General features: G+C 43.0%; 1 protein-coding gene across 3 annotated transcripts in view; it reads right to left on the reverse strand.

Annotated features, from left to right (window-relative positions):
- Positions 1-22,315, reverse strand: part of POU2F1 (POU class 2 homeobox 1) — a 187,449-nt gene that overhangs the window by 17,124 nt on the left and 148,010 nt on the right. For all 3 annotated transcript variants that reach the window (XM_034791701.1, XM_034791690.1, XM_034791700.1), the window contains 3 exons: positions 19,705-19,799; positions 16,697-16,870; positions 4,488-4,629 (listed from right to left, as the gene is read on the reverse strand). In XM_034791701.1, the coding sequence (XP_034647592.1) occupies positions 4,488-4,629; positions 16,697-16,870; positions 19,705-19,799 (411 nt within the window). The remainder of the gene's footprint in view (positions 1-4,487; positions 4,630-16,696; positions 16,871-19,704; positions 19,800-22,315) is intronic.

Here is a 22,315-nt window from a genome sequence, read left to right on the forward strand (position 1 = left end):
AATCTTTGCTGGATGTAAAAGCCTCATTAACAGGTAATGCTATACAGGCCACTGATGGTGAATGGAGGATATCGAGCAGCTTATGATGAGGTTCCATAACCTCCTCAAGTGGAATCTGTAAGGAGTCTGCAAGTCTCTTGATCAGATCCTGGAAGTGTTTAAAATCATCCACCAGGGATGAGAGGGGAGACATAGCTGCTTCATCCGGGGATGAAGAGGAGATATTGGCTGCAGGCGAAACCTCTTCATCAGCTCTAGCCTCTGGCTCCTCAAAAGATTCCTCCTGAGGGTCAGGTCTTCTTGGAGGGAGTAGGTGATGCCAACTGTTCTTGCCCATGGTGGGTAGTACTGGATGTCCTGGAGAACTGTTGACTATAAACAGCCTGAAGTCCCAATATGGCCGAGGAGAAGCATAAGGCATTGGTGGAGGCACCCAAAGGTGCTCATACCAGTAAGGCACTGGTGGTAATCATGGGCCGTGAACAGCTGCAGCTTCAGTCAAAGCCTCTGGAAAGGGACCTCTGAAGGAGTGAGGAAGAAAGCCCTGGACTGACACTTGTCAGATTGAGGTGAGGTCCTCAACAGAAGTCTTTTCCTCTGGTTCACTCAGGAATGATGGAGCGCCTAGAGAAATCTGAGGTGAAATAATCGGTGCCAGGAACACCTCAGGTGATCTGGATGTCCTCGATATCGAGAGCATGTCGGAGCTGAGCAGTCTCCAATATAAGCAGGTCCCGAGGAACATGGAGCTCCTGCACTACTGCGAGGGGCATCAGTACCGAGGCTGACAAGTGTAGTACAGTAGTTGTGGCTGGGGGTGTTGTCAGTGCTGTAGATTTTGATGGTGCCAAGTGCTTTGTGCACTCTGAGGGAGGCGCAGTTGGAGCCCGAGCGGGCTTCTTCGGTACTGAGGGAGCAGAGGAAGAGCTCTTCTTCCTGCCTTTGTTGGATGCTGGTACCAAGGGTGTCTCTGAAGCTGAAGCCCTGCTGCCACACAGGCTAGCTGTGCTTTGGGTACCAGTGGGACCAGGAGTCTCGTTAGTACCTAACTGGAAAGCCGGTGGTGCCAGGGTAGCAACAACCTCGACTTTTTAGAGGTAGAATCTCTACCAGGCGAACCTGGGGCATGTTCCTTCGAGAGCTTGTGAGAGGAGTCCTGTATCTTCCTCTTGGCATCCTGGAAGTGTGGTGCTCCAAGACAGCAGACTTACCTGGGAACTGGTGTACAGTGGGGGTCCCTTGACCTGCATCAGAGGCTGGATGTAGCGAGCGCCTCATCATAAGGAGGCGTAGCTTAATTTCTCTGTTTTTCCTGGCTCTTGATTTCAATGCCAGGCAAAAGTTATACTTTTGAGTGACGTGCGACTTCGCAAGGCCCTGGATACATCATGAATGTCTGACGCTAATTAGGATCACCTCCTGGCATGATAAACAGCGTTTAAAGCCTGGACAACCAGGCATCGTCATGCAGACAGAAAATGTCTAACCATCTAAAACTTATCTAAATATAGTATAGAAAAGAGATTTTTTTTTTAAGTAAAGGAAATTATTGACTACAATGAAGTAACATTAATATTAACACAACCACTAACTGTAAGGTTGAGGAGATCTGAAGGGACAACTACTAGAGGTCAGTCTCAGGCCAAGGTGATTGAGAAGGAACTGAGGGTGGTTTGCCTGCACAGTGCTATAAAGCAGGACGGGGCACAAGATTAATGCACACATAGTCCGAACAGACATTGCTCTGAAAAATCTCTGATTGAAGGCACAGGGGGTGCTATTGCACCTAGAGTGGAGCACCTGTAGGTACACTACTTGAAGAAGAACCCCTACATTCCACAGCAAAGTTAATTCATTGAATCTCCATGAAATATCCTTCATTCCCATCCCTCATACTTCAAACACACATTACTATGGCAGTTAAAATATTTATTGATGTACAATTCATCAATGATTATTTTCAGCAATAATTCTTAATAATTATGGATTTTTTTTCACTATTCCCCACAGCCCAGCTCTATGAGCTTCAGCAGTTGTCTGAGCAGCCTAGCACAGAATCTCCTTCCCCTGCTCCACGTGTGTTTGGGAAGGAGGGAACTAGTAGTCAGCTTCAGTGGCTCATCTCAGCTATCAACGTGTTGTCTGATGCTATATTTGCTAGACCAGGGGTTCTCAATCTTTTTCTTGCTGAGGTCCCCTTCAACATGCTATAAAAATGCCAGGGGCTGGAGGGCAGGGAGAGCGCGGGGCTCCAGGGACCCTTGGGCATAGGCATAGTTTTACTTCTATTGGGCAGAGGGGGGGCAAGGGCTGATGGGGCTCGAGCCAACTCCACTTGAGTTAAGTGCTGGGGCTTGGGGGAACCGGGTTTTAGCCGTGGGGCTCCACGGCTCCCCTGAAAGGGCTCATGGACGCCCAGGGGGCTGCGGACCCCCGGTTGAGAACTGCTGCTTTAGATAGCCCAGATGGCCATCACACACTTCTGGCTCTCTCCCTCTCTCTCTGAAAGCTGGACTTGAGCTCTGGCTCCCTGGCCTCCCTACCCTCCTGTTTCTATAGAACAGTGAAGGAAGTACTGTAATCCAGTTAATTCCCCATTGTTGGAAAGGGTGCAGGACAAGAGGCAGCTGAAGGCAGGTCAGCTAGGAAGCAAAATGCTGAAATAATAATAAATAATGAATTCAGTTGCAGAATCATGGAGTTCACAAGCCCCGAGTGAGATGAAAAGGGCAGCTCACACCACTCAGAACTACTGTTCTAGGTTCCTTGCAGACTCAGATGGGCATCAATTACATTCAGTTCATGTTTCCAAGATTATCTTTGCAACTATGAGGGCCAGAAACTTTCATTAAAAAAAAAATGTAAGCTGAAATCCTAGAGTACAATTTTGTAGCAAGTTGCACAATCATGGAATACACAGGGCCCTGGCTGAGATGCTACATCCTTCTATGTACTTCTACTTAGGTTAAACTACTGTTGAAGTCAATGGGAGTCTTTCAACTGACTTTAATTGTAGCTGGATAAAATTCTAATGCAGGGGTTCCCAAACTTTTTGCCAGCATGACCCCATTTTAATGAAGTATTTTCTGCCAGGACCCCAGACAACATGGAGGATGCCATTCTGCTCTACAAAATGGCATCCTCTGCATAGTGTGACCTCACACATCTGGTGTGTGCAAAATCACGCCGCATGGAGGATGCCATTTTGTAGAGCAAATTGGTGTCCTCCTCACAGCGTGACCTTGTATGTATGGTGCACGTGAAGTCACACTATACAGCGCATGCCATTTTGTAGAACAAAATAGTGTCCTCTATGCACCGTGACCTTACATGCAACGTAGGTGCGAGGCCATGCTCTGTGGAGCAAAATGGCATAATCTGCACACTCTGGATTGCTGCAACCCCATCTGCTGATGGTGCGACCACATTTGGGGTCACAACCCACAGTTTGGGAACCGCTGCCCTAGGGGCTTGGAGCATCCTCTGAGAAACCTTGGTGTTGGATGTCACAGAACCAGCCAGAAAAACTTTTTGCTGACATTTCTTTGGTCACCAAGCAAAGTGAGGCCCTACATTAAACTGGATGGCATTTTTGTTTGTCTGTAATGCAATAGCTTTTGAATACTGCATTCAATCAATTCCAAAATTTCAAGTAACGTTCTAGGCATGAGTGAGTAGAATTCCATTGATTTTGATGAAAATTGGAAAACTAGGAGGAAATGGGGGACAAATGGTTAGAAGACCTCTCAGCTTCAACCAGGTCTGTTATTGTCTACAGATTAAAAAACTAGTTGATGGCAGCCATTAACAATCTCAAACATAACAATGCCCCCATCTCAGCTCTGCTCACTGTCTGAGTTTAAAATGTCAACACCCTGAATGACTTATCTCCCATAGAGAAAGAAAAGGAGAAATAATATTATGTGGTGGATGGTGGGGGGGGCACTCAGAGCCCCTAGCATGGAGAGAGGGAGAAATGGAGGGGGCACAGAATCCATGGTATGGGAAGGAGGGTGGCACACAGGGAGCTTGTGGATGGACTGGATGAATCTAGAGAGCTGCTGGTGTATGCAGTGAGCTTGGCCTGCACTAGCTATGAAGTGTGCAACCCTCCTGTAACTACCCAACTGGGAAAGGAATCTAGAGGACAGTTAGAAGTTATATGCATTTGCGCATCCACACACACACACACACACCATGTAGTGTACACTCTTCCCTCACGCCAGCCAATGATTCCACTGACTGCAGAGCACATATCCAAAAACTATATGGGAATTGCTTCAAAGGCCTGTTGACCCTTGGTGTGGTTACCAATGCTATTATTACCCTTATCCTTGTGAATTACCTGTCCCAAGAAGAGATGGGGAAGCTTGATGGATTTTGTAACAAGTGACTTAAGGCCCAAACCAAACAGAAGAGTAAAACAATTTTTCAAAATTCCACTGGATTTGTGGTGGGATTGTGAAGAAGTTCACAGAGTCATTCACCTGCATCATTGAGCCACTTTTCCAGAAGTGGCTTTAACTTGCACATGTTTTTAAAGCTGAGGTTCAAGGCTTCAAAGCGAGAGATGGTAGTTTGGCTGAAGTCATTTCCATAGAGTTTGCCCATAGCGAGCCCAACATCACCCTGCACAGAGAGAAAGATAGAGGGATTCATTAACGTATGCCAATCCAGATGATGATAAAAAAGATTCAGTCTTTCCAAGTCTCACTCTCTTTAATCTGAACTCTTTCCAGGATATCTCAGGTGTCTTTGGATTGGCTCTACATTATCACGGAGCACCACATCCCACCAAATATTAATTCAAGCATTTACAGCAAACACTATAACTCCTGGCAGCAGAATTGAAGATGTACCTACTTAACCCCAAAAAAGAGAAATTAAAATAAAAGAATTGGGAAATACTAATTATTTCAGGGCAACAATTCAGTGTAACATCCTGGAGATGGTGAGAGGATCAGATCTGTCCATAAACCAAGGTACTCATCTCAACTTTTACTGGATTTTATATTTTGAGGTTCAAACTGAGCCTCTCCAGCGGATCTGTTTCAGAAGCAGAAGAAAAAAGTTAAACTGTTCTCAATAATGGTCAACTATTCCATCAACATCACATGTCTGTCCAAAGAGAAGTCAGGAAATTTGCAGCCAGCCAGACCATCATTACCACTACATCTGGAGTTATTACTTTTCCAAACACAGGGTTTTGACTCTGTATCAAGCATTCTGCTTGCACTAGCATTTATACATAAAAGGATCTTAAAGTGTTTTACGCACAGGGGTGGGCTCTTATCAAATTCAATCAAATAGCAGGGAGTCCCATCAGTAATTGGACTGGAGACCTCCAAAGAAAACCCAGTGTGGCCTGATGCCTCAGAAGAAGATGTCTCTATCCTTTTAGTAAGTAGTGAGTTACCCATCTTGCAGGTAGCTCAAGAGCACTATTCTTCAGGAGCTATCATTTTAAAGTTTCATTGGAAAATTTAATTCCTGTTTGTGGTCACTAAAAATCCTTTGGCAGTTTGTGCAAGGGCAAAGGTCCTGCCCATGGTATATACTTTAAACCACCTTAAAGAAAACAGCATGGTATAGGAGGAGTAGTTAATATAGTTTAAATCTACAAAATTTAAAACCTGTTTTACAATAGAGCTGAAAAATCCTTAAAAATAATAATAATAAAAAAAAAAGATTGAGGGGGTTGGTTGGGTTGAACACATTGTAGTTTAAAAGTGGTTTAGTTGGATTGTGAACAGTGCTTACTGTATTCTCCTCTAAAGCTAGTCCCACAACCCAGCCTCATACCAACAAACTAAGGGAATGAAGAGTAGCTACTTCCAAGCCAGGGAAAAAGAACAGGCAGTCTGGTAAATTGCACAACACATGTAAAGGGGGAAAAAAAAAATACCAATGTGGATTTGAAAAGTAGACTAAAACGACTGATGGTTCACCAAGCTACGAGGTCAGAAAAGGAAACCTGTATGAATTGTGAGATGTTACCTCATATGTCCCATAATTCTTTGTATTCCAAAGCCCATTAACTGGCTCCCAGAGAGGCAATGTGGATGCTCTAGCAGGGTTTATGCAGCTAAACCTTGCTATTTCAACCATTTTGGAGATGGCGCTGATCTGTGCTTAGATTGGACAGATTTATTAGGAGGCTTGTGACAGTCCCCTGAACAACTTCCAACTCTGCTATTTATGTTCTTCCTACCAATATTTGCCCTTTGGTTTAACTTAAATAAGGAACGGTTATCTACCTTGTACAGTATCTGGAGTTCTTTGAGATGTGCGTCTGTATGGGTGCTCCACTTCAGATGTGCACACATTTGTGCACTCTTGACTGGTGATTTTCATCAGCAGTGTCTGTGGGTCTGCACCTGTGCCCTAGATATCCTTATGCTATGGTACAAGGATATATGGAGGGTGGACCCACTGCCACTCCTGTTCCTTCTCAACCAAGGAAGTCCAGTGAGAAGAGACTGAGACAGACAGGAAGTAGGGTGGGTAGTGAAGAATCCACAGGGGGGGACGACGACATCTTGAAGAACTCCAGTTACTGCACAAGGTAAGTAACCTCTCCTTCTTTGAATAGAGTCCCTATGGGTACTCCACTTCAGGAGTTCCTTGAGCAGTACCTCAGTTATGGAGGAGGGTGCTGATGAGATAGAATGAGTACAGACTATAGAATGGCATCACTGAAAACCACATCAGCTCTGGAAGCAGGCACGATAGCATACTGCTGGGAAAACGTGCACTGGAGATCAGAGGACTGCGCTGCAAATGTGAGAAATGCTTTTCTCACATTTGCAGAGCATGCTTTTCGGTAGGGCCACAGAGGTAGACTCAGCCTTGGTGAAACAGGCAAACACTCTAGAAGAGGGACAGGTTCCTGAAGCATTATAACAGGTCAAGTTACATCCCAAAACATATTTGGACAGTCTTTGCGTAGAGATAGGATGCCTCTTCATTCATTCTGTGATCAAGATTAGCTTAAAGGGTTTAGTCTGGTTGAGGTAGAAGGCGAAAGTCTTTCCTACACCGAGTATGGAGGTTTGCTTCTTCTCTTGACGAGTGAGACTTGGGATAAAACACCAGTAGGTGAATTTCCTGATTGATGTGGAACTGTGAGTAAAGACTGAAAACCTTTTGGGGAGGGGGAAGTGAAAGACTGCATGGCAGTCAGGTGAACCTTAATCAAGCTCAGCAATAAATGAGTGTTTTTTAAATTTGGAATGTAATGGAGAATGTGGGTCAGGCAGGACTGGAGAGGAGCCTGGAAGCATTTCCACTTCTGCAGACAAGTCTTCTTTGTTGTGGGTTTTCTACTATTAAGCAGTACTGTTTGTACACATTTGGGGAGCAGTCCTGTTCTATACGAGAGCACCATTTAGAAGCCAGGCCTTGAGGTGCATGATGAAGCCTGACTCCTGCATGAGGAGATTCGCTGTCCAGGAAGGCAGAGAGAGGTGGTTGCCAAGACACGTAAACCAACTCTGAGAACCACATCTATCACAATCACAATGGTGCTATAAGAATGGCTACTAATGTTTCCTGTTTCAATCTGTTTAGGATCTTGAGAAATAAAGACGTTGGGGGATAAGTGTATAGCAATACATGAGGCAAAAGGATGACTAGGGCATCTCTCGCTGAGTTGCATCTGTGCCCTCCCCTTGAAGAGAAACATCTGCACTTTGCATTGGATGATGTCATGGAGAGATCTATCTCCGGATGACCCATGGTAAGACATATCCTTTTGAATCCCTCATTATTCAGCTCCCACTTGAGGTCGATGTGGATATGGCTGCGGAGAGAGTCCACCATTGTGTTCTGCAGTCCTGGTAGATAAACCGCTAAGATCTACATGCACTGTGATATGCACCAGTTCCATAGTCTTATGGATTTGGCACATAATGACTAGGATCTTGCTTCTCCCTGTTGACTGATATAGTACCTTGCTGCTCTGTTGAGTATTATTTGTATTGTGTAGCCCCTGATGTGGAGTAGGAAGATCTGGCAACATAGTGAACCGCTCTAAGCTCTAATATGTTGATATGAAGGATTGGCTCCTGAGAGGTCCATATGCCCATAGTTGCTAAGTTCTAAAAGTGTGGGCCTCAACTTATCAGAAAGGTGTCCATTTGTGATGATCGCTGTGGGCAGAGGCTGCAAGAACAGAACTCTCACACATACTTTTTGTGGCTCCTTCCACCAGTTTAAAGAGAACCAAGAACCCTTGAAGGTATGGACACCTGCTTGGATAGACTATGCTTGTTGGGAGATTGTAGACAGTTCTCAGCCACACTTGAAGACATCGGGAGTGTAATCTTGCTAAGGCTATCACAAAGTACAGGATACCAGAGGGCTCAGAAGTTGTAGGCAAGTAGTTGCTGTGGTTTGAAGGCTGGACTTTGGGGCAAACCTATCTGTGTGCAAGTATGCTCTGACAGTGGATGAATCCAGAGTGGGCCCCAATGAAGTCAATGCATTCAGTGGGTGAGTGACGATTTTTCCACATTGAGGCGGAGGCCCAGGGAGTGAACTGAAATAGGAGCTTGCTGGTTGCTTTCTGTATCTCAAGAAAGGAATGACCTTTTTAGGAGTCAATTGTTCATGTAGGAAAAAGATTATTCCCATTTGGAGAAGATGAGCTGCATCTGTTGAGAGGACTTTGCTAAAGATCGTTAGGGCAGTGGAGAGGCTGAAGGATATGATGCAATACTAATAGTGATCCCTGCCCATCACGAAATGTAGGAAAAACCTCTGCAAGGGGCCCATGGCTATGTGAAAATAAGCATTGTGAAGACTGAAGAACAAACCAATCTCCCAGATCCAGGGAGGGAATTGTCCCTGCTAGGGTTACCATTCTGAACAACTGTGCATAGATGAAGGTGTTCAAAGTCCCAAAGTCCAGAACTGGTCTACATCCCATTCTTATTTGGAAGAAGGAAGTATCAGTTATACAACCATTTCATGATGAAGCCCAGTGGAACAGGTTCTATCACCCCCATTGTTAGGAGGGACTGGATCTCCTGCCTCAAGAGACACTCGTCAGAAGGGCCCTGAAGAGGGATAGGGAAGGATGGGGCAAGCGGGAAGGAGATGAACTGAATGGAAAAAATGTACAGAAATCACCTCCAAGGTCCATCTGTCTGAGGCGATGAGCTCCCAGGAAGGTAGAAAATTGGAAAAATGACCCTCATAGGGTTGGAGGGGAGATAGACGCAGTGTAGGATCCGGAGCAAGAGACAGTTCATGACCCTAGACCAATGGGTCAAAATAGTTGTTTTGAGGATGTTGCCCACTGGCAAGTCATTGTAGAGGTTGCCCTCTTTCTTAGTGACTCTAGGCTTATTTTTGCCAGGATGAACTGGTTTCATGAGCTGGTAGTGGACTGGGTGAGAGAGCTGAGCCATCTGTGATACATTGCATTTTTTCTTTGTTGCAGGTGTATAAATGCCCAGAGATCATAGTGTCACCTAGGAGTCTCTAAGTGAATGAAGAGACTCGTTTGTGGCATGACTGAACAACTTGGGCTCCTTGAAGGGGTGGTATTTTTGTATCTCCCAGGGGAGACTGGAGGATTACAGTCAGGAAGCTCAGTGCATGACTACTGCTATAGTTATGGAATGTGCAGCTGTATTGGTGGCATCAAATGAGGCTTAGAGAGAAGCCTTGGTGATTGTCTGGCCTGTTATGAGGGCTTGGAATTCTTCCCTCTGGTCCTTTAGCAGGTGTTCAATAAAAAAAGAAACCTTGGAATATTTTGCAAAAATTGCATTTTGCCATCATGTCTTGATAATTGGCTACTCTGAACTGCAAAAAGGCACAGGATTAGCTTTTGCAGCCCAATGGTCTAGCTGTTTTAGCTTCTTCTCAGATTGAATCAAATGGGATCGATGTCTACTTCATTTGACGACAGGACAAAGGGGGCCAGTCATGAGAAAACCCCTAGTTACCACCTGAGATGGGTGCTGGAACAAGGACAGTACCTAGGGAAAGGATTGGACCAGACTAGGAAGGAGTTTAGTCTGTGAAAGAAGCTTATTGGAACACCTCTGAGGGTGAGATATTATTTGTAATCAGTTTCTTAATGTATTAGGTTTAGACTTGCGTGTTTTTACTTTATTTTGCTTGGTAACTTACTTTGTTCTGTCTGTTATTACTTGGAACCACTTAAATCCTACTTTTTATAACTTAATAAAATCACTTTTATTAGTAAACCCAGAGTATGTGATTAAGACCTGGGGGAGCAAACAGCTCTTCATATCTCTCTATCGGTGTTATAGAGGGCAGATAATTTATGAGTTTACCCTGTATAAGTTTTATACACAGTAAAACAGATTTACTTGAGGTTTGGATGCCACTGGGAGCTGGGAGTCTGGGTGCTGGACTCAGGTAACCTGCAGAGTTGTTTTCACTTAAAGCCTGCAGCTTTGGGGACGTGGCCCAGACCCTGCGTCTGTGTTGCAGCAGGCTAGCGTGTCTGGCTCAACAAGACAGGGTTCTGGAGTCCCAAGCTGGCAAAGAAAACAGGCTCAGAGGTAATTTCAGCACATCAGGTGACAGTCCCAAGGGGGTCTCTGTGACCAAACCCATCATAGTGGTGTTTCTTCTTCCCCTGCTGTCACTAGCTCTTCTACAAGTTGTTCCTGTGGAGCAGGGTCCAAGGATGGTGGTGGTGGTTTTTGGTGCGTCCTCTTATGAAATGGAACATTGTAGGAGTTAGTCGCCAGACGAGACTGATGAGCTCCAATAAGACCACTGAGATAGGTCATTAGAGAAGGGGCAGTACCCAGGGTTCTCCTTGCCAGGTTTGCCAGCTGTATGTCCTGCAGGGGGTTTCTTGCTCAGGGTGCATCTCAAGGGAGGGAGGCTTATTGGGGAAAAACTGATTTCAAGACCCTAAAATAAAAGGCGCCCCTCAAAAATGCAACGGGTAAAATTACTAGCAAGGCTTTTTAATAATTTACAAGCATGATGCTAGAACTCTTGAGCAAAAAAAATCCCCTAAAAACCCATGTTTGAAGATGACAAGAAATGCTGACATAAGTCATTGTATTCCCTCATAACTTACCCATTCAAATAAAAAAATAAAGGTTAACGAATAATGTAGAATGGCATGTATGATACACATATGCTGATTTATGACATGGAAATATTAAGATGAAGAATATTTGAATGGTAAAAATAGGTTGAATAGGTTGAGTTTGGATATGATATTTGTGCCAAGGTCTTGGCCTAGCTTTTGCCTGCGTGAGTATTGCCTCTCTTTCTATTATATAGATTTGTTTAGATAATACTTCTTGCTGATTGGATAAAGGTGATGTTTTGTTAGTGTGCTGGAGGAAGTTAAATAGTGTAATACAGTGGTTTTCAACCTGTGGTCCGCAGACTCCTGGGGGTCCGCAGACTATGTCTAAGATTTTCAAAGGGGTCTGCTTGACATTTTTTAAGGGGTCCGCAAATGAAAAAAGGTTGAAAAGCACTGGTATAATAAATACACAAAATGCAATGCTAAAAGTCCCTATTACTGGGACAAACAAGAGCAAGGTGATATGAGGACATAATGACATAAAAATAGTATAAACAGCGAAAGTTGTGTAAAAAGCTTTCACATGCATATTGTATGGATTATGCAAGATACAATGCTTAATGTTGATTGGGGGAAAGCTGATGAATACATAATATGAAAAGGTATAAAAAACCAAGTGAATAAGGGCCCAAGTCCAGATTGCCAGTTCAGAAACTAAAGGAATGAGACTGGAGGACTGGACCGGAGAACAGGGACTGACCATGAAGTGCAGGAGAGCTTCCCAGTACCCCAGAACTTGGTAACTTGGGTCCCTACCTGTTCTGTCTTATCTGTTTGTTGTCTGGCATAAATATATGTTGAGAAACTGTCAGAATTATTGTCACTTATAATTTATAAATAAAGATGAAAATTAATTAAGCCTAAGTTGGGTGTACTCCGGATGCTGTTACTCACTTCTTACAGGCTGGACCAGGAAAGTAGAGGAGCATTGTATGGCCACCTCAAAATCAGTTGAGATGTCATCCCTGTGTCCATCAGAGGGGCAAGTGGTGTTGGTACCAGGGACGCCGGAACCTACATAGAAGTAGAGGGCCCCAATGGCGTTGGGACAGTGGCCCAGCCCCCATTCTTCCTCTTCTTCTGGAGCCCTGTCCCCTGCTCCTCCTCCTCCCCTTGAGGCCCCAACCCCGGCCAAGCCGGAAGCCAGAGCTGGGACGTGGTAAGAGCTGCCCCGGGAGCCAGTACTGCTGTGGGGAGCCCTGGACCCTCCATTTGCCCTTGGCGGGGAGCTGGGGTGCGCTGCCCAAGGCACAAGGAGGGTCCAGGGCTCCCCACAGCAGCTTGGGTTCTCTGGATGGCTTTTACCATGGTATGTCTCTGGCTTATGGCCTGGCCGGGGGGTGGGGCCTCAGGGGGAGGAGGAGAGAGAGGGGGGCCCATGGTGGTGGGGGGCTAAAGCCCACCTCAGACCCCCACCGGGAAGAGACTGGGGATCATCTTAACAGCTCTCCTGCTGTGAAGCATAGCCCCCTGCCACCACCACTCCACGCCTGCCCATGTTAAAAAATGGGCAGGCATGGCCCTTCCACTTTTAAAAGTAGGGGGCTATAGTCCCCCTGGAGTCCCCCCCAACCCCGGTATAGGCACCTGTGGCTGGGTACAAGGGATCAAGTGGGCACTGCAGACCAGAGAGGATCTTGTAACTGCATCAGTACCAGAAGTAGAATCTTGGTTGGCTGGTGAGACTGTACTGGAGGATATGTCTATACCAGCCAGAAACTCTTCTCAGTATGCTCCATGGGTTTGTGTGGAACCAGTGACCACGTCAGTACTGAGGATGAGTCACCACAAGTAGGGTAGGTCAATTCCAGGAGGTAAGTTGGTATTAGCAGAGCATATCTCTTAGCAACTCTGAGCAATGACTACTCAGGTTCTTCTAGGATCCAAAGATCCTTGTGGAAAAGGAGCCTGGACAGTACCGGAGACTCCAAGTAAGGACCGTCAGGTGGCACTGGCACTGGGTGGCACTGGAAATGGTACTGAAGTGCTATCTGTGCACTCTTCTTTGCTGGCTGTGGAAGGTAGTATCAATGAAGATTTCAGCTTAACTTTAAAGTCACTGTGTTTCAGAGGTGCTGGGTGCAGTGCCAACTCTGGTGTTTACAACATGGCTTCTCAGTACGTGGTGTGGTTTTCCTAGCCAGTACCAGGGTCTTGGTACCAGAGGAGACAGGGGCCTCAGAAGAACCCTTGTTTGGATGCAAGGTCTCCTGAGAGCTGAATCAACAGGGTGATTTTTTCCTTCTTTGACCCCATTTTGGGGAACAGAATCTCTTGTTTTTTTATGATCTGAGCAGTTCTGAGGGGTCCCCAAGATGTTTGTTTACTGCAGGAGCGGTGATGGTCGCCAGGGCTCTTTGAGTAACTGAATCCAATATATAGAAGGGGGAAAGGCAGTCCGACTCAGACCCTGCAGGTCCCAGGCAACATTTCAACAAGAGTTTTAGCCTGTCGTCCCTCAATTTTTAGGTCTACTTTTAAATCCTGAGCAGATACATTTGGAGGGGATGAGAGTCTCTCCAAGGCAGTGGAGGCAGAAGCATCTGTTGCTGCAGGGAAAAAGACCTCTGGCATGTGTGGCAGGGCTTGAAGCCCAGGATCATGGGCATAACCTGTTACTCAAGACCATGAATTGAGGCCTAAGAAAAAACAAACGAGAATGGAAGGCGCACTCCCCCCAAATACAAACTGTGCTAAATAACAGAAAAATAAACAAAATAAACTACTAACAGAGTAAGAAAAAATAAGCAAGAGAAATAGCAAACAGTTTGGCAAGCTAACAGATTCTACCACATTCTCTCAAGCTGCAGGCAGTTGAGAAGGACCTGCAGTGGTGGTGACTCTGCTCCCCCAAATATCCTCATACTGGAGCAGAGGGATATCTAGGGCACAGACAATCTCCAATCACGAGTGCACGTGTAAGTGCACATCCTGAAGTGGAGCACACATAGGGATACTACTTGAAGAAGTAGTTATTCATTTCTTTGTGAACAATTTCCCCCAAAGATGGTATCATTTCAGTGACAGATGAAAGCATTACTGTATGGGAATTAGCAAAGAGTCATCCACCTCTGAAGTAGAGGATAAAGATACTTTGCAATAAACAAGTTTGATCCACTTCATAGAATGATTGAATCCTCTTACAGACCAATGAAAACAAATATGGAGCACAATATGAGCAGTTACACTTCATTAAAATAGCATCATTCGTGCCAGAAGAGAGGTGACAAGAGATAATATTCCAATCCGTTTGTATTACATCACAAGATATTATAGTAGTAGGAACACATCTAAACTAGCCAGTGTGGATGTAGGTAATGTCTGTATTTCCAGGATTATCAGCTATCTCAGACGGAATACTTTGCTTGGATTTAAATGCATCAAACATGCAGCTATTTTTAAAAGAAATTAAATTATATAAAACCCCTAAATTAATCTGACTTGGACACTTACTTTAAAATGATAAAGAACTATAGCAAGTCAAAACCAGTTTATTATATTACCCCAAAATGGAATGTAATAGGAAATTAGTGTACAATACAAACTAGATCCTTGTAATTATTTTTGAAAAGAACAAAAGTAAATCCGATGAGTTTGAAAATAACCTACTATGTCATTGGCAATGAATTTTTCTGTTATCCTTTGGCATGCAATCTAATTATGTAACTATAGGAAACCTTAGTAATAAAATCCTTAATTACTACACAATTATGTAATTAGGTAATAGTTATCATTAAACACTGCCTAAATTATGTACATATTTACTCAAAGAATAAGAATGGATCAATCAAGTAAATACTATGTCATTTAGAACAGTTTTTTTTTTTTTTTTTTTTTTTTTTTTAAACAAAGGGAAATTGCCTTTGTATTATACTGGAATTGTGATACTAAGCTCAAAAGCCAGGGCTGATCTAGAATCCTTGAGTTATTGTGTCTGCTTTTTCCTCCACAGTACAAATTCAGGACAGTGTCAGTAAGGAGAGTTAACCCTTAACTTAAAAATCCTGGTTTCTGCTGCATAATCATTTCACAATGACACAGCAAGGCAGGCTAATTGTCACAATTGTGATGAGCACAAACTAGAAATCCTCGGTCAAGCAAGAGAAGCTATTCTATTCAATATGGGTTCTTATACCATGCTTATCACCATAATATCTGAGTAACTCCTTCACCTCATGAGGGAGAGACTGAAGTATGATCATGTCAACAAAACACTCTTCATCTTACGAAGAACAACCTGTTCTTGTGCAGTAATAAAGATTCTGGCAGGAACTTGTATTATGAACCCTGATTTTTCAGGCATTTAGAATGTTGTCGGAAAAATAAATCTGACCTTGGACATATGCTTTCAGCTACAGCAGGTTCACTTATTCTGAATTCACAAAAAATTGGATTGGCTGCTTTGAATTCAGACTTCTGATTTTTGTTTGCTCCTTCCTCTAGCAAAACATGCTCATGTTTAACAGCATGCTACCAGACTTGTTGATAGGGACATAGGATTTTAATTTTTAAGGGGAAAAAACATTTAATTTTGATATTTTCAAGAAGGAACTCCTGGATCCAAGCATAGCGTCACTTAGCAACAAGAAAATAGAACATATAATCATACTTTGCACTACTAATAGCACCTTTCATCCAAACATATTCAATATATTCAAAATTACTTTCTTCAGCTTGGGTTCTTGTGCTCTGACTCTACCCACCTAAATGGATTTCACCATCAGGCTTTAGGTAAGCAGACAAGTGAACCTTTGCTCTGCTGAGCCCTATAAGTTGGAAGTTGCTTTCCCTTAATTTTCCTCTATCTTCACTTAAACACTGCTAAATACTTAATGGCAAAAGTGGGGTATTGTTTTGTTTTTTAAGGTGGGTTTTTAAGAACTCCGGGCACCTACTTCCTTGCTCTAACCCTAAAACAGTTCGTTCCTTATTATCAATTGTTTACATATGAACCTGGTGAAAGAAAGAAGATTGATAAGCTTGTCTTCAGAGTATTCAATGTGGACACTATTCCAGAGTGGTGATCAAACCTCATATGCTTTCTTCAAGTTTATTATTTTCTTATTCAACTTGTCTTTTCAAAACTTGTTTCTGAATCATCTTTTAAGATTTCCCCTCTGCCATTTGAGTTCTCATTTGCGGATCCTTGCAAGCCTTAAACCTCAAATACAGAATCACTAATATTTAATAGGAAAATGAGTTCAAATGATAAAATCCTTCAACATTTAAAGCAGCTTCAAACACTTAGAACGGTGCAGTGTGCTATATGATTTAGAGGTTGCATTTCTGAGGGCAGCTTTTAAAGTGTTTTGACCTATTCTTTTTAAATCTTCTAGGCTGAATAGCGCACATTCAATGACAGCCTGAGCTGGTAAATGCATGCACCTGCTGGGAAAATGGCTTCCTTTTAAAACCAACAAGGGAGCAAGTAAGATGTGTATGGCCTTTTCTGTTCTTTCCTAGAACCCTCATACAGAAGGGAAAGACAAGAACTTAATTCTATTTAAGAAGGCACTGCTAAGAGGGGGTGCTATTGTCCCCTCTCTCCAGATCTGAAAACTGATTTAACCCTATACTGGGAGGTATAGTGTTACTCAATTTTACCTGAGTGAATCCAAGTTTGATCCGTCTTTGTTTGAAAGTCTTGGCAAACTGCTCAAGCTCCTCAAGGTCACTGGGCTCCTCCAAGCTGGGAGTGTCAATTCGCTTTGGTGTTGATTGGCTCTGTGGAAGTGGCTGAATGGGGGTTGCTGCTATTGTGCGCGTTGGGGTTGCTGGCTGTTGAGGGCAGGAGACAGGAAGAGGAAAAACAAACACACATTTTTTTTTAAACACAAAATAGTGGAAATAAATCTCACTAGGGAGTCCAGATTCCCACAGGAGACAGGTTGGATACTAATATATCTACCATTTCTAATAAATCCAAAAGTGCTCTCAAATTTATTGACATTGCTCAAATAAAGGCCACCACAATCCACTGTACTGTATTAGTATACAGTCTTTCAAGAAGGACTCTGTCAAAACCAGCCAAGGAAAAACAAAAGATACACTGTACCGGTTTACCAATGCCTTCTACCTGCTCCAAGAACAGTTCAACATTACTCTTAATACATTTCAATACTTTTGGAGAGTTTGGCATTCATCCCCTTTAATTATTTTAAAATTCAATTTACTGTGGGTGCAGTATCAAGTTGACAGCTCTGCAGACTCAAGTCCTCTATTTTTCCTCAGAACAAGGTCAGCAAAGGCAGCAGCAGCACAAATATCCCTAACATTCCCCCTTGTGAATGTGACACAACCTTGACCTGGAGGGACCACTTTGGGGAGGGCGGTTGGGGAGGGGAGAAGTTTGTTCTCCTTGGCACCTCTGCTGAGACTGCTCACAAGAAGAGTATTTATAATGGTGACATTATATGGCAATAATTCCTCTTAAAAAATAAATAAAACAACTCGCAGAAAAGAATTTCTTTTAGGTCTCTGATTTTCCCAGCATAACCAGATAGTTTCCTAGGAAACTACTGAAAAGTTTGCTATTCCTGACAATTAGGCTATAAAGATCATTTCCCAATATAAAAGTAGGAATACAGGGCTTCAGTAAGAGCCCGAGATATGTTTGTGTGCTATGGAAACCACACTCAGGCTAGGTTTCACACAATCAAAATATATTAAGAGAACATCGTGGTTGCACAGTTAAGGTTTTGCATACAATCTGAATGTTGGAATTTCCTGAAGTTTGGGTGCTTTACTCCACCTCCTTCGGTGTATGCATTGTTAAAATACAGAGCTGAATCCTCTTCTTTGGCTAAATTCTGTTCAGTGCCGCTGAGGGGCTTGGGCAAAGATGGTTTTATGCCATTTTATGCCCTTGGCCCAATTCTGATGCTGTTTATGCCCCCAATGCAACACAGAGAAGCCTCAATATCGCTCTAAATTGCGTTGGTTGGTAATAGCCCCCAAATGGCCATTCCATAGCACCTCAGTGCTACAGCCATATCTCCTACAAAGCTGAACCTCCAACTGGCTCACTAAGGTGGCTTTCTACTTGGGTTAGCGCTAGTGATATTCTGTAATGCAGAGCAGGTGGTTCGGGGGGTGGAGGGAGAGAGGATTTAGGCCACTGTCTTTAATTACACAATCACGTATTATTGCTCAAATAATACACAATCTTTTCAAGAAGTGTAGATACATATGTCGCACACTATTTCCCCCCCCCCCCAATATTTTAAACTTACTTAAGCTATATTGGACTATACAAACGTATCTGACTTCAATTTTTATTGAAGTTCTTTTTTTCCCCTAGGTTACATATTAGAGCAAATCTTTGTTAGGGACACGTGAAGCTCCCCAAGCTGTGAACTAGAATAGCTAATTTCCACTATTCTGCATTGTATATAGAAAATGTAGTAAGCAATACAAGTACAGTTACTATGTACTTTTCATATATGGGACTTTCACAGACTGTAACAGACGCAATAGTATGTGCTACAAAATACTACCTGCGTTAAAAGAAAAACACGTGATAGTTATTCTGTTATTTCAGAAATAATATGTGATCATATAATTAGAGACTATTGTAACGCACAAACACAAGCAAGCAGAGTTAAAGCTGCAGGCACTTTAACATTACTTTTCCAGAGTTTTGAAAGCTTAACCGTAGAGCTTTAATAGGCTCTTAGAAACATTTAAAAAAAATTTTCTTCTTTTTTTTTTAAAGAAATAAATAATGGAAAAACAGCTAAAAATTAGCTTTACTCTCCTGCTGACTTGCAAAAGATTGGCAACAATATAGAATTCTTTGGCTAGAAAATAGACCACTCTGCCCCAGGATCTTTGGAAAACTTCCAGGAGAAACCCTCTCTTGCACACTTTAGAAAGCCCTCAGCCCTTTTCCTGCAAGTTTTAGGAACTCTGAGAACCTTATAAAGAAGTGGAGGAATTGATGCTAATGTTCCTATGGACATGTTGCCTTAAACCCCACACATCTGCCAAGTAAGCAGCTAAATTAACTGCACACTCCTGAATAGTATGGCCTCTTTTAGCTGTGTAAAGTATATGCAAAAATTATTCTAACTATATAACATGAAGTTTTCAGTCTTATAATTTAGTCAAATCAAAAATATTTTTCACTAGAACTGTTCAAGGCATTTTTACTCAATGAGGGCTATTTCCATGCCAAATATCAATATATAGCCCTTAGGTTTTAAATCTATTAAAAACAAGGTTGCAAAAAATGTTTAATATAATGGGAAAAGGGTATTGTTCCACCACTCCACTTGTACTCAAAATTGACTCAACCATTTTTGTTCAAACTACTAAAAACTTCCACCTTTAGGAAAAGGCCAAGCATGGAAAATTTCAGTCCAAAGAGTAAAAGTTTTGGTAAATTATGAGTGAATGAAAACATGGAAATCTGACGGGAAACTATTATGCAGCCTTAATATGACGATAATTATCACTGCAGCTGGCACTTCTGTTGTATTGTAGTCATCTAGAAAAGTGAGAAGACTAAGTAGCTTAACTTCCATTCTTAAAACAAATATATATGTGCCCATCTTGCACATTAGTTTGAGTCCCCCAAAGAACTGCTGAAAAACTGCAGAAGGAAAACTGACCTGTGAGGTGAGGGTGATGCTTGGCTGAGACTGCAGGAGGTTGGCTTGGCTTTGCTGAGGTAGTTGCGTTAAGAGATTCTGCGCTTGCAGGAGACCTGAAAAGAGGTGGTTTGGCAAATAGTTTCAGAAACTTTAGAAGCAGTCTGATATGAAACACTCATTAAAAAAAAAAGGAGATAGATGAGAGGCCGACATCTCCAATGTCTTTAATTCTCAGTCCACAATTCCCCTGCATTCCTCTAAAGCATAGGGAAATTCAGCATTACTTTGGCTGTGATGCAGACACAGCAAGTGCTGACTGGGGCTGCGCTTATATTACATGTAGGAAGTGTTTCATCTAATGACAGTACTATCAGCTTAATGCCTGGGAGGTGTCACTTGGCCTTCCCTTTCTGGTTTGGTACTTAAACAGTTAGTAGACAGCTGAGAGTTGAAGAACCAAGTAAAAATAAACTGAAGCCACTGATGAAGGTGATTAAATGTTACACTCTGCACAATACATTTCAGCTGTTGGAACATCCATTTAGAATGAATGAAGAACGAAATGGCTTTAGCAGACTAAAGTAGTATCACACACCGAAGAAACATATCCAATCACTTGCAAACACAAAACAGAGAAATAACTACTCCTTTCTAAAGAGTCAGTCTATCTACGTTATCTAACATTTGACTGAACATTCTTTAGGTTGCACCACAAAAATTGAGGTTACTTATCTGTAACTGGAGGTTCTTTGAGATGTGTGGGCCCTATCTGTATTTCACATGTGCACCGTGAGTCCAAGTTCAGAATATTTTGCAAATAGCGTCCATGGGCCCACATGTGCACCATAGCTCTCCTCATGCTCCGAACCAAGGGCATAAAAGATGGTGTGGGCCAATGCCTCTCCAGTTTCCAACCTTACCACTGTTCAAACAATCCGCAGCAGAGGGGATGAAGGGTGTGTACTGGAATACAGATAGGGACCACATGCCTCAAAGAATGTCCACAGTTACAGATAAGAAACCTCCATTTCTTCTTCGAGTTAAGGTCACTACGTGTATTCCACATGTGGGAGATTAACAAGCGACAGTCAACAGGGAGCGGGTACGAGGACACAGAAGTGATGGCCGATTGTAAGCACTGCTGTCCTCACAGCTATATACACAGTTGACGACTGGAATAGAGTGCAATATCTTGTGAAGGTATGCAAAGAGTTTCAAGTAGCTGCCCTATACATCTCTTGGAGAGGTAAATCTCTCAGCTATGCAGTCTAAGTAGCTTGCCCTCTAATGGAATGAGTCCCTCAGGTGTGTGTGTGTGTGTGTGAGGGGGAGATATGAGCTAGTTGGTAACAACTAGCTCATATCCATTTTGAAAGTCTCTGTGCCAATACAGCTCAACCCCTTGATCACTCTGCTATGGAAACAAATGGTTTAAGGGGTCTTCTAAAATCTTTTGTTCTTTGCAGATAAAAGTTCGAAGCCATTCACACATCTAGAATCTCTCCGTCTCTCTCCATCTGAGGCATGTGGGAAAAATACTTATAAGTGGATTACCTGACTCATATGAAACTCGGAAACTACTTTAGGAATGAATCTAGGGCGGAGTTGTAATGACACCTTTTCTTTTTAGAATGTAGTATATGGTGAGACCACTATGAGCGCTCCCAGCTCACTGATTCTTCTGGTTGACATTGTGGCTATTAGAAAGGCCACCTTCATGGACAGATGGGCCATAGACCATATGGCTGGAGGCTCAAAGGGGGGTTTAGTGAACAGTGATAATACAAAATTGAGGTCCCACTGAGATGTGAACTTCACAAAGAGTGTTAAGGATCTGACAATCCCCTTCAGAAATCTAAATGTGACAGCGTGAGTGAATATTGTACCGTTATCCACAGGAGGATGGAAAGTGCTGATCGTTGCTAAATACAGTTGCAGAGAACTGAGTGTGAGACCCAAAGATTTAAGGGTAAGTAGATACTCAGACAGGGGTAGGCAACCTATGGCATCTGTGCCGAAGGCGGTACGTGAGCGGATTTTCAGTGGCACTCACACTGCCCGGGTCCTGGTCACCAGTCCTGGCCACCGGTTCGGGGGGTTCTGCATTTTAATTTAATTTTAAATGAAGCTTCTTAAGGTTTTTAAAATGTTTATTTACTTTACATACAACAACAGTTTAGTTATATATTATAGACTTATAGAAAGAGACCTTCTAAAAATGTTAAAATGTAAACTGGCACGCGAAACCTTAAATTAGAGTGAATAAATGAAGACTCAGACTCATAGACTTTAAGGTCAGAAGGGACCATTATGATCATCTAGTCTGACCTCCCGCATGATGCAGGCCACAAAGCCGTCCCAACCCTTTCCTTTGACTCTGCTGTTGACTCAGCACACCACTACTGAAAGGTTGCCGACCCCTGCTCTAAGATGATAGGGATCCTGGTGGATTCTGGAGACAGCTGCATTGGTTAGCCCAAGAGGAGAAACATTTCCATTTTGCTGCGTAACAGCTCCTTGTAGAGTCTTTTCTGCTTTGGTTAAGGATGTATTGCACCCTTTTAGAACATGAGTGCTCTATTTCTGATACCCATTCAAATATCAGGCCTTGAGTTGCAGCGGTCCTGGA

The sequence above is a fragment of the Trachemys scripta genome, chromosome 1 (genome assembly GCF_013100865.1).
Source record: "Trachemys scripta elegans isolate TJP31775 chromosome 1, CAS_Tse_1.0, whole genome shotgun sequence".
Lineage (NCBI taxonomy): Eukaryota > Metazoa > Chordata > Testudines > Emydidae > Trachemys > Trachemys scripta.